The sequence below is a fragment of the Triplophysa rosa genome, linkage group LG12, assembly GCF_024868665.1.
Source record: "Triplophysa rosa linkage group LG12, Trosa_1v2, whole genome shotgun sequence".
Classification (NCBI taxonomy): Eukaryota; Metazoa; Chordata; class Actinopteri; order Cypriniformes; family Nemacheilidae; genus Triplophysa; species Triplophysa rosa.
This window is the reverse complement of record NC_079901.1, coordinates 5,996,301-6,009,630: the sequence shown is the minus strand read 5'-3', so window position 1 is coordinate 6,009,630 and position 13,330 is coordinate 5,996,301. Positions and strand designations below refer to the sequence as shown.

The following is a 13,330-nucleotide window of genomic DNA, read 5'->3' as shown; positions in this document are numbered from 1 at the left end:
TGAGCGACAAAACATAAGACATCCCCACATTGGTAAAAAGCAAAAAAAGAAAAGAAAAATTACAGAAGTCGGCAGAGCGGTTCCGCCACGCGCATGCGCATGCGCAGTTTCCTCTCTAAGTGGCCGTTACAATGTCATCACCTGCGCGCACTGCATGATGTCCGAGTATGTCACAGTAATTAAATAAATTAAGTATTAAAAATTAGGAAATTTCAAATGATTCCTGTAAAGTTTGTAACAGAACACTCCGAAGGCAGAAAGTTGAATCCGCGTCTTATTTACATTATAGTGTTTTTGATTCGCTACTCAAGGAGGCCCCCTGGTGGTGCAGGGGCCCTACGCAACTTGAGTAGTTTGCATATTATGAAGAATCGGCTCTGCTGTCGCTAAGCTGTCATAGCTGCAAATCTTTTTGAGACACATCTACATTTAGTCATTTAGCAGACGCTTTTATCCAAAGTGACTTGAGGAACAAACACACAAACTCAGGAAAAATAGAAGCAATCACAATAGCAAAAGACAAAATGTACAAGATATCTTATAGAATTGATAGGATAGGAACAAAAGGTATTATTAAAGTGCTATTGTTAATGTCTTTAGATTATAATCAGAATGCAACCAGTATCTACAGTGAAAATAAATAACAAACAAATAATACATAGAAGATGTCTAAATACTACCGAAAAAAATATTTTATTTTTGTGCATTTTGTGCTTAAAAGCATTCTTGTGCTACCTTTACAAATGGCACTTTGCTGTTGTGTTGTGTATTGTATTGTGAATTGTAGCAACAATAGGGCTTTTTTTGTGCTTTAAACAAATGCATTTTAGGCACGTCAAATTTTTTTTTATTTGATTGTCAGATTTTTATTTAATACAGTATACAGTATATAGGCTGACTTTCAGTTTATCCTCACAGATATTTCACCAGGCTCCCGATCAAAACATCCCGCTGCCCCAGCCTCAGTCTCAGGCCGGGTCACGCAGGACCAAGGCCATCTGCCTCACGACTGGACAGCGCAAACCCAAGAGCCTCTACACGCCCTCACTGTGCCTGGCAGATGCGGACAGTGAGTCTCACACTACCAATAATCCTCAATTCTTACAATCACTCTTCAAGTGTATCCTCTGGGGACTGTGCGTCTAGGCTTATTCACATTTAACCAACAAACACCAACAGGGGTTTCACAGTGATCCAAAAAAATTCAACAAACATTTTGAGTTTTTATCACAAACGTTATAAGACTGTTTTGAATGTTTTATGTAATGGCTCAGTGTCAAGGCCCTGTCTGTTTCCCCATGTCTTTCTCCCTCCGTGACCCAAGGACTACATTCCCCATGATCCTCTGCACTCCCTCATCTGTCCCGTATCAGCCATCATCCTCACCTGCCAGCTATCTCCCTCATCAACCGGACACTTTATAAACTCACTCTGGTTCCACTGTCATTGTCGTGTCTAAAATGTAATTTGTGTGTATGCTATGGTTATTGATCTGTTGTTCCTCGTTTATTCCTTGTATTTGGATTTATTATTAAAAGGACTATTGTTTGGAAGCATCTCATCTGTGGTCTGTGGCATTCCGTTACAGAAGACAAGACCCCATGTATATGGATTATTTCTACACCTCTCGAGAGGTCTTCCTCCAGTTCCAGCTCAGCCAAGACAGCCGTCCTCTGGAGAGGTACGTCAAGGACTTTTTGGAAGTTTTCCATCGGGTGTGTTGGGATAACCGCTCACTAAATACGTGCTTTCTGATGGGATTAGATGATGACTCCCATCGGTGTCTGTCCCCGGAGTTCCGGGACAGACCCGTGGGCGAGTTTATAAGTCTCATCCTGGAAATGAATGGCTCTCGTTTTTATGTGGATGAGGCCATTCCGGATGAGACTGATCGTCATCTGATCACAATGGCTTCATTACTCACGTGCCCATCGGATCCTCCACTAAGCCACGCCGCCACCATACTCAGAAACGGCGTGCATGCCACAGCTCACCCAAGCCTGCACTCAGTGGCTTTCTCCCGAGCCAGGATGGCGCTGTTCACCCAAGCCTGCACTCAGTCTCCCGAGACTGCATGCAACTGCTCTCATGGACCCCACGGCTTCGCCGCTCACGAGTTCCTCAGCCTTTCCACTCCCAAGCTCCCCCTGGTGGAGCAATTGCTCGGGGAGTTTGATCCTCTGTTAGCTGCAGAGACTGCCACAGACCCAGAGCCTTCCTCAATATCCCTCAGAGAGTTATTCCCCGAGTCGTCTCCAGAGCTCCGCCCCATCCCTCCCCAGTGTTCCTCGAGCCCTCGCCAATGTGACTCCTCGAGCCCTTGCCAGTGTGCCTCCTCGAGCCCGTGCCAGTGTGCCTCCTCGAGCCCTTTTTAATGTCCCCCGAACCATCTCCAGAGCTCAACCTCGACCCCTCTCCAGTGTTCCTGGAGCTGTCTGACATCTGGGTATCCCACCATATGGCTAAGGAGATCGGTGGCCGAAAAGATGTCCCATATGCCGTGATCATGGTTCCATTAGGCAACATCTTCACAACGATTACGGCAGCCACCATCTTCTGCTCCCCCGGCTACACCGTCACGGCCAAGGTGGCCGTCTTCTCTGGCTCACCCGTCTTCACCGACACGGCCATGGAGGCCGTCAGCTCCAGCTTTCCTTATCCCTCTGACACGGCCACGGAGGTCGTCAGCTCCAACTCTCCTGCTCCACCAACATGGCCACGGAGGCCATCAGCTCCAGCTCTCCTGGTCCCTCTGTCACGACCACAGTGGTCGCCCCTGAACCACCTGATCTTGCGTGTTCCCCCTGATTCCCTGTGCTGGGAGAACCATCCTGGAGGCTTCCTGTCCTGTCCCGTGTCCCTTGCACTAGCCTCCAGGATGCCCAAACCACTCCCTAGTTGTTATTGGCATGAGGACGTGCCTTCTGGGAGGGGGGAGTACTGTCACGGCCCTGTCTGTTCCCTCCGTGTCTTTCTCCCTCCGTGACTCAAGGACTACATTGCCCATGATCCTCTGCACTCCCTCCCCTGTCCCGTATCAGCCATCATCCCCACCTACCCGCCATCTCCCTCATCCCCCAGACACTTTATAAACTCACTCTGGTTCCACTGTCATTGTCTTGTCTAAAATGTAACTTGTTTTTATGCTATGGTTATTGATCTTTTTCGTTTACTCCTTGTATTTGGATTTATTATTAAAAGGACTATTGTTTAGAAGCATCTCATCTTTGGTCTGTGGCATTTACCACTGTTACACTCAATAACTGATTTTGTTTTTTACCCAAAAATTGACTGCACCTTTGTTAGTATTTATATTTCATCTTAAAAAATATAATTTATTATTGATTTGTCTGTTGCTTTTTTGGTGACCCAGTAATCGTGCTACAAATACACTATTTGGATGTGTAATATCATATAGATTTGTTTGTGTGTTACATGCATCTGTTTGGCTCTACAGGTGACACATTCAGCAGTAGTTCAGGCAGCACACCGATGGGAAGCATGGACTCTCTCTCCTCACACTCTTCAGAACAGAACAGCTCCTCCAAGACCCACGCTGCACCGATGCCCAAAGACAAACCTCCCTTCCCCGGTCTGCGGCAGAGCCCTTCCTCTCTCTCATCCAGTGAGCTGCAGGGTCCCACCTGCACCAGCAGTCCAGAGCCCAGCTGCAGAGAGGACACGGGGCGAGCGGACGGAGACTCTGAAGATTCCCGAAGTGTTAGCTCAGTCCCAGCAGCCGCCAGATCTTCACCGGCACCCAAGAAAGCTCCTCACTCAGAAATAAGACTGAGATCAGCAATGCTAAACCGCTCAAGTGCTCCCTCTCTGAGGTCCTTATACACCACTGAAGGTAAGAAGTAGGCTGTAGCATCTCGCTGGCAACGTTAAGGTCATGGGCGTAATTCCTCATGAGTTTAATTCCTCATGGAATGCATGTACTGATAGTAATAATGTAAAGATTGTTGTAATGTTTGATATTTGGTAGATATATTTATCCAAAATGACCATGTAATTTTCCCAATACATATACATATGTTGTATATCATTGCTGTTTCTCCTAAACCTCGCATGACCAAATTCACTGTTTTTCAAGAAATAAAGAAAACAGTACTTTTAAATAATTAAGCACTTTTTAATATATATATTTTGGTAATACATTTTCAAATCCCAGTGACAAACATAAAGGGTGACTACGAAATATGGAGATACAAGGTTTGAGAAGGACAGCAGCGATATGATCCCTTTACACAAAATTTTGAGTCTCTTTTTTTCTCAAAAATTTCAATGAAATGAATAGACATCGCTAGTATTTTATTTAAACTAGAATGAGAAAACGGACGTCTTCACATTCATTCTTCGAAATTTAACAAATTGATCCGCCTCTGAAACAGCTTGCTTGTTTTGTGACGTCACTTTGTTTATGCGGGCTGTTGCTCAATGATAACCAAAAGACAAATACGCTGTAAATGTAATGAAGTGGAATTTTACTGTTTTATTTTACAGAATGTTTACGGAGTCCTTCAGTTAATGTTAATATAACAACATTTACAACAATATTTAAAAAAAACTGAAAACCTTTAAACAAACTTTTAGCAAAAGTGTCCTTAGTGTTTGCTGGTGGAGTTTCAGAAGGGCAGTTCAGCTCAGGCTCCATTATGTAAGGAATAATTGACTCTGGTCCGTTAAATTATTCGAAAGTTATTGCACACCCCGAGGTGGTTGCGTCGTGGCTGTTACACCTCGGGTGTGCATTAACTTTGGAATAATTTAATGGACTGGAGTCAATTATTCCGCTTATACCACGGTTACCACCCCACAGGACATTGTTCAAATGTTTAATTTCAACATTAGTCATGTTATCACCTATAAAATGCTGTTGATATAGGAATACTTTCTTGCGCATCTCATTTCAAGCGTCCGTTAACTTAGAGCGAACGAATTCGGAAGCTTGAGCCACCTTTATCACTTTGTTGTACGTCACATTATTGAAGTCAAATAGTTTGTGAATGCTGATGTTTTTTTTTGACTCAGCAACCAATAGCTAATAATGTGTTGTTGTGTTTTGGTTTCTCTGCAGGTCGTAGGAGCTGTGTGGGGTCTGTACCGAGTCTAGCATGCATGGAGCATAAAGATGTCACCAGAGGCATTAACTGCCACGATCTGCCTCCTAAAATGGTCCTGCGTCAAAAACAGGACAACAACAACTCCAGCAATGGCTATCAAAGACCAGGATCTGTGTAAGTCAAACCTTCGTCAGTATTTTCACAGCACTCCTTTTTGGACATTGTCTACCCTGTGAGATTTGTTGATTATAATGGAAACATTCTAGTCTTTTTGTGTATCATGTGTGCAGTGTAGAGATATGATGATAGAGGTGGTTGTACTTATTAACTCATAAAATACTAAGTTGAAGATTAAGTTTTTTCAAAAAATATATATAATATAAACTATCTATAAATATGCACTTTTTATATAATAATTAATTGAAATATTAAAAAACTTAATCTAAGGTTAAAATATCTAATAGTTTTTCACCATTAAAAATCTTTACAGGCCTGTTTTAATACACAATAAAACGTTTTTTTTTAATAAAATAATGTAAAGGTATATCAGAGAACTTAAAAATAGTTTTTAATTATTTTTCCCAAATATGTAATGTAAGTTATTAACTTGAACAAGTTATATTAAATAGACCATTTCATAGCATAAACTTGCGTTACTGGAACCCAAACTTAAATTCTGGTACACATCTGCAAAGAGTCCATGCAGATTATTTCTGAAAACAAGCTAAAGTAATGACAAGTAAATAACATTAGCTAGCCAGTATTATTTTAGGTTACCAGTAAAAAACGTTTCTTGGCTAAACTTAAATGCGACAGTTACACGACCTGTACAATTAATATACAATAAAATGCCAATATAAATTAATATTAATATAAATAAAATAAAATAAAATAAAATATGAAGTTATATTCTTAGCCACTATCCAGACCAATAAACAAACACAGACCAGAAGTTAACTTTGGGCCAGGTGCATGCAACCAATAAAACTATAGAAACGTCTATAGTTTTTATAAACGTTAGAATTGTATTATTCTTATTTTACTTATTTAGTTATTTACTTTTTATTTGTTTAGCTATTGATTGATTGATTGATTGATTGATTGATTGATTGATTGATTGATTGCTGCTGCCTCTTTAAGAAATGTTTATTTTGACATGATTGATGTTCTTTAAAAAGCAATAAACCTCTCAAATCTGTGCGTCACAGTAATACTTCTCTTTACCCTGGTTACACACAATCTTATGTATCTTACTGCTTAATGTTATTTGCATAGGACATATTTGAACCCATAGGAGGTATGTGTGGCGAGCAAAACACGAAACAAAGTCACTTGCAGGTGTAAGGCCCCGGAGGGTGGTTTATTTAAACACACAGTCTTGTGAAGCAAACAAGCATAAATTAATTTCCACGTGGGGGAATCCAGCTCGGGCATGTGCTTCCGGGTGCTCTGTGCTCGTGGTGAGGGTTTTCCGTCCGTATTGGGTATTTCTGCCGGTCGTCAGGCGCTCGTATCTTTGAAAAGAAGAGAGAAAGCAACAGGATCAGCATACAGGTTAGTATGGAGTCGTAGCTCACCGCAGGTGCTGACGACTGGCAGTTGTCCGTAATAATTGCCTTCGTCTCCATGGCGATGCTGATTGGGAAAGGGCCGACTCGCCACATAAGATTGTGCAGTATTTTATTGTGTACTGTATGTTCTGACTCTGAAGGAGATTGATGTTATTTCCTTTGTTGAAGCGAGCTGTAATTACAATGAAGGGGTTGATGTGACCCAGCGTTTGTTTTTTGAAGCCTCTCTCCTGGGAAAGATATACTGTTTGACTTGTTGTGACAGAGAAGAAAAAGAACCATCACATCTCACTGAAGTGAAGTTGATTCAAATTCTCCTTTATGCCTCTGTAAACTGCAGCGCTTCAAGTATTAAGAACACATTGTTATTTTGAGGGTAAATATCACAAATATGTTAATATGTAAACAGTATCCAGGAGATTCTTACATTTTATATTCTGTGAACTTAATTATAACCATAGATTTTTTACTTCAGTTGAGTTGCTGTTATACTTACAATCTTGTGTTATTACCTTTTATAATGGTGGGACCTGTTTATGTCCTATGTGTTAAAAAGTGGCAAAATTGAGCATTGAATAGTTAAAGTCCCCGTTAACCGGAAGTTGCTATCATTTTTACTTCCGTATTCTGACGCATTTCCGAGTGAAAAGGAATTTCAAAGGAGAAAATGAGTGGACGTGGCTTGCGTTTTTACTGCAAATTGATTGGATGTATAAAAACAGCTGTCAGTTGAAGAGGAGGAGTTAACTGATGCGCCGTTTAATTTATGTCATTTGAGATGGATAGTCATTTCAGGGCGGAGGTGCATTTTCAGATTTTAACTGAAGATTATTAATTTTAAAAAGAAAATGACTCGCATTGATTAACTATTCATTATAAACACTTCAATATTTCATGAAAAAATAAGAATTGTAATTTTTAATTTCACTGGGACTTTAATGTAACTGGGTGAAAAATATCCGATTTACTCAAATCGAGGCAAAAGCCCATCATATAAACCAATATAAACTCGCCAAAAACAGCTTAAAACAGTCCTTGTGACGTCAAACCATGGCATCTTGGCAGACATTTTGAGATGTTTTTATCTTGTGTGCTTGTGTCTTCCAGGGTGGCTGCCAGAGCATTGCTTTTCGAGAACCCATCAGCTTTAAAAACCCCTCCTATGGGAAGGTAAAGTACTTCATATGCTACATTGCCCATAAAACCATCAGTCATAGTAACAGAATGCTGCTTTGTCAAAATGTCTTTAAGTAAAACTTGTTTTAATAAATGTAACAGAAATATGTCTTTATTTATTTACTTTACAGAGATGCCAAAGCGATATATTCCTGTGAAGCAGAGCACAGCAATGAGCTGAGTTTCCCCAAGGGGGCGCACTTCTCTAATGGTGAGTCAACATTTACCCAATGATCTACAACAGGGGCTTTCTGTGGGTCAGGACTTACTTTTGAAATGCACAGAATACACAAGACACTTATCTGTAACATACTGGACTAAAAGCAGATTAGGCCAATTAATGATTAGCAAGCAAGCAAACTATATTTATAAAGCACTTTACAACCACCAAAGTGGACCAAAGTGCTCTACATAAAAATAAATAAATAAAAACGTATTCAAACATGAGATATAAATACATCACATACACTAAAACAATCAAAATGTTAACATCAGGTTTTAAAAGCCAAGAAGAAAAGATGAGTTTTCAAAAGTGATTTGAATGAAGAAAGTGAAGAAGCCTGTCTAATAGATGGGGGCAACTCCCCCGCATACAACGCATTACAGTTATCCAGCCAAGTGGTAACAAAGGCGTGGATAACTGTCTCAAATACTGCCTCGAAAGAACTGGCTTTATCATAGCCAGCTTGCCAAAGTTGGAAAAAGCTTGATTTAACGACTGCCTCGATCTGGCTGTCAAACTTAAGGTTAGAGTCAGTTTGACCCCTAAGTTAGTGATGGTTAAAAGTTAGACACAGAGTCGCCATAGCTAACACAAAAAGTCTCATCTGCCATTTGAGCGCTATGCCCTTAATGCCCACCCACTGCTCCAAACGAGAAATCAGGATTTCATGGTCCACCGTATCAAACGCAGCAGATCAAGAAGCACAAGGACAACACAGTCACCAGAGTCAGAGATAAGAATATATAATTAAAAATGTTTATAAGAGCAGATTCAGTGTTGTGTAGAGATTTAAACCTGGACTGGAAAACTTAGAGAAGATTGTGATTAATTGACTACAGACTATATTTTTGAGAATTTTTGAAAGAAAATGCAGTTTAGAAATAGGCCTAAAATTTGCCAGAATTACAGGATCCAGATCAATTTTTTTAATTGGAGGTTGTACTACTGCATGTTTAAAATTGTCAGGTATCACACCTGAGGACACACAACTGCAAGAACAGCTGGTCCAATAGTGGAAAAACCTCTTTAACAAGTCGAAGAGGGACAACATCAAGCGTAGAACTTGAGGGCTTCAAATGGCTCACAGTCTCCTGTAGCACCGACAAAGTCACAGACTCAAACCAAATATAGCAGAGGAAGGAACAGCGACTGAAGGGTCATAAATTAGTGGGCTTGGCTTGCGTCTTTCACTGTGAATTGATTGGATATATAAAAACACCTGTTGCACTTTGAAAAGTAACTGGCAGCAGATTGACAGTTGAAGGGGAGGAGTTAATGGATGCTCCGCCCAAGCCATCTAACTTGCGTCATTTGAGATGGATAGTCACTACAGGACGGAAGTGAATTTTCAGATTTTAATGAAGATTATGAAGGTACATGAATTTAAAAAGATAATGACCCACATTGGTAAGCTATTTGCTATAAACGCTGCAATATTTCAGGAAAAAATAAGAATTGTCATTTTTAATTTCACTGGGACTTTAACATTTGAAGTGACACATGCAATCTGTCCTTCTTCCATTTGCGCTCAGCTTTACAGCACTCCTGCCTGCAACACGAACCGTGTCATTCAGCCATGGTTCGTTTTTAGTTTTAGGTTGCCTGATTTTCAATGGTGCCACAGTAACCATAACAGTTTGACAGGTAGACTGCAACCACGCGCTAAGCTCCTCCGAGTCATTACATAAACACTCCGGTACAGCACAAATCTGACTGTTAACTGATATAAACTGAACAGCAGTGGAAGGGTTAATGATGCGACAGGGCCAAACGGCAGTACAAGGTTGTATTACTGTATTACAGGCAAGAGGAATCTCAAATAATACAGGCATATGGTCAGAAAATACTGCATACTAGCAATAACAATGGATTTGATATCTTACCATAATGTATTTTGGTATTGCATTTATTTATACAATGTCAACAAAAAAAAACGACTCTCCAGTTAAACAGAATAAATATGAATGCCGTTTAGAATTATTTCATAATATGTTGATAGGTCAGCAGAAGAATAAATTAGAAGATTAAATGATAAGTAATAAGAAGAATTAATTATTACGTTATTATTATTTTGCTGCATATCAACAGGTTCAGATTGATAGAAGTGCCGTTCTGCTCTGCAGAACATCTGCGGTTATTCCTGGTACATGTCAGGCCTGTTTTATTGCCTGTTGTATTTTCCATCAGGAATAAACCTGGCCGGGCACCAGGGTAATCACACAGGTCACAGTAACCTCATGAAGGCAACATCTTCACTCCTCTTACGTTCAGCAAACAGTTACCGCAACATAAACTGCCTCAAAGAGAGTCAAGCTTAAAAACTGTAGAAACTCTTGCATTTTTTTCTGCCTAATGCCTTACAGTCTGAACAGACGCTCTGTGTAAAATGTTGACTTGAGTCATTAAAGGATGAGTCACTTGTGAGGTCCTTTTAAAAGCTTTATGGGGGTAATTTATCAGAACACAGTGACCTTCCTTAGTTTGCTATTGTTTTGAACATGGTGGATAATGGTGTTTCGGAACACATCGGATGCTGAGAAAAGCATTGTTTTTATTTTCCTATAGGATTTGGGGTATGATATTCCTAACCTTTGTGAAGAATTGTAATGTGATTTTTAATAAATTTCTCCACAGTTTTTATCCTCACGTCTTGTGTTTGTTGCGTGTACGTAGTGTATTCCTCAGTGGAACCGGGCTGGCTCCAAGCGACGTTTGAGGGAAAAACAGGACTCGTTCCAGAAAACTACGTGGTCTTCTTTTGAAAGCTGGCGCCCATCTGGGTGAGACCAAGAAGGTCATGGTATCCATGGCAACATCAATTTCAGAACAACTGCTTTTGGAATATTTCAAACATTGGGGGATCAATCAACACTGTAAAAAATCCAGTAAAAAAAATTATTCTTGCAGCTGGGGCGCTTTGAAAAAAATACGTATAATAATTTTGTTCCCTGTGAAATGACATGTTTTCCCATTTTTTCTTGTAAATGTGTGGTATTTTTCTGTAATTTTACATTATATGTGGAAAATCTGTAAAAAAAAAAAAAACAACAACAACAGAAAAATTCCGTAAAATTACTTTTTGTTTTACAGTGTAGATCGTACGCCATCACACAATAGCATTGGAAATAAGGAGAACTGTATGATGCAGCACATGAATGTCTAAATCACTGCTGTAATTCTCCATAAATATGTTTCAAACTTCACTGGAAGATGAAGCTGCTGGTTGGAGTCAAACCCAAGACTTTGAGTTTAATGATACACAGATGTACATACACTGAGATAAAGCCTGCTGTCTGCTGTTGGAATACTGTAGTCATGAAATGTATCAGGTTGAAGAAACAGCTTTCTTATCGTTTAGTGCTCACAGATGTCAAATGAAAGAGCCACTTTAACATGAAACATCAGTTCAGAGCAACTGTTATGTGTGCACCTCTTAGACATAGCAATTAAGAAATGAATCTATATTTTCATACCTAATTCTTAATTGTATTGCACTTTCAATACAACGTCAATTGCAAAAAATAAATTCGAAAATTTGGTGAGAATTTATATAAGCATTCAAACTCCATCAGTTCACTGAAATACTCATCATTCACAAGTGAAATCAGTCTTTGTTTTCATACATACAGAGGTGAACAGTACTAAGACAAGTACTTTTTCAAGTATCTGTACTTTATCTTTGAAAATGTTTACTTTTTTACATTATGAGCCTCTTCGGATGATGTAAACAAAGTAAATTCCTGTTTCAGTTTCTTTAAACAAAATTCAACCAACAGAACATTTATAACCGAATCAATATGTTAAAGGTCCAGTGTGTAATTTTGTGGAGGATATACCGACAGACGTGTCTACAGACATTACATAATGAAGCATTATGTTTTTATGACCTTAGAATGAGCTATTTCTATCTACATACACAGCAGGTCCACTTACATGGAATTCATCATGTTGTTTCTACAGTAGCCCTAAATGGACAAACTGCTCCACAGAGCGCATTTCGTAAATACGTTATCTCCTTCGGCAAAGAAGCGAGATGTGATGACATCTTAGTCCTGTGTCAGCAACCGTAGTTTAACTTTTAAAAATCGAGTATTTTCTTACACTTACTTAAGTAACAGTTTTGAATAAAAATACTTGAGCAAGTCTTACAAATGTATTTGAGTTTAGTAAAAAATACTACTGTCCACCTCTGGATACATACAGTTTAGTAAAGTAAAAAAAAGTTTTTTGAACGTAGGCTATACTTTATTTATAAATATGCTTTAGGAGAGAGGTTGTGCTTGGCAGTTGTAATAACTAAGAAAGAGGTGCACAGTCTAAAAGTTTGGGATTCGCTGGTTTCGAGCATTTTGTAACAATAGTCTTAGTATGTGCAGTACATTCAGGTCAGGGCAGAATGTCAAATAAAACAAGATTTTTTTTCTAATGCTAAAGAAACAAGTGTGTTGTTATGAATGAATTATACATTATACCATGGTCTGTCTGAATACTCGATTCTGATTGGACGGAAGGTGTGCATTAAAACCTTTCAATGCACGGCTAGTTGTGGATTATCCCTGAATTTTTTTCAATCCTTATCATTCAGTTTTGGTTCAGTTCACTCACCAGTATGGTACGTTTTTACTGTTTGTTCGAGGTCCCATAAATATGTGGAATAATCCACGTTTCCTCCTTTTCCAAATGGAAGAATACATGTGTACACACAAAGTGCACTTATGTCATCTGCACAGATGAAATTGTATCTTGAAGCCAAAATATATCTGATAGAATCTTATGCATAAATAAAGTGTAAATCATGTCATTTTAAATGTTTTTTTTTTCTTTGAATGTTAATAAATTTGTTAACAAAATGAGGCTTGGTTCTTGACTTCCATTAAAAAATGTGCAAAGGCTAAATCATTTAGTACTGTGCATCTCAGACATCAGTCGCTTCAGTCTCTCTAACATGACGTCAGCAATCGAGGCTAATGCCAAGATCCCAGTGTTCTTTCCTATGAAATACATGTGAGAGCTCTGTGACCCTGACTGATGATGCTGGCCTGATACTCCCTTCAGATACAACAGCAAGGTTACGGGAGGAAATGATACGACTTTCAAAATGTTTTCCAAATTTAATCTCTTGCACATTTACTATTCAGATTAAAAGGTTTTAGTCACATTACATTTACACTCAACGCTTATACATCATATAGAGTACACATAGCACACGTGTACAGCTTTAAAATTGAGTTCTTGGTTACATTCGCCTTCAAATGTATATTATCATAGTACACAATGGTTTTATTTGATATTTC

At 39.2% G+C, this 13,330-nt stretch overlaps 1 protein-coding gene across 7 annotated transcripts in view; it reads left to right on the top strand.

Moving 5' to 3' along the window:
- Positions 1-12,886, top strand: part of LOC130562961 (rho GTPase-activating protein 42) — a 104,613-nt gene extending 91,727 nt beyond the window's left edge. For 3 of the 7 annotated variants that reach the window (XM_057348320.1, XM_057348317.1, XM_057348321.1), the window contains 6 exons: positions 919-1,069; positions 3,458-3,853; positions 5,081-5,240; positions 7,745-7,807; positions 7,945-8,024; positions 10,710-12,886. In XM_057348320.1, coding sequence (XP_057204303.1) covers positions 919-1,069; positions 3,458-3,853; positions 5,081-5,240; positions 7,745-7,807; positions 7,945-8,024; positions 10,710-10,798 — 939 coding nt within the window. In that variant the 3' untranslated portion in view covers positions 10,799-12,886. Of the gene's footprint in view, positions 1-918; positions 1,070-1,588; positions 1,682-3,457; positions 3,854-5,080; positions 5,241-7,744; positions 7,808-7,944; positions 8,025-10,670 lie in introns of all 7 variants that reach the window. The other 4 variants (XM_057348319.1, XM_057348316.1, XM_057348315.1 and 1 more) reach the window with 2 other exon arrangements.
- Positions 12,887-13,330: the final 444 nt, after the last annotated feature.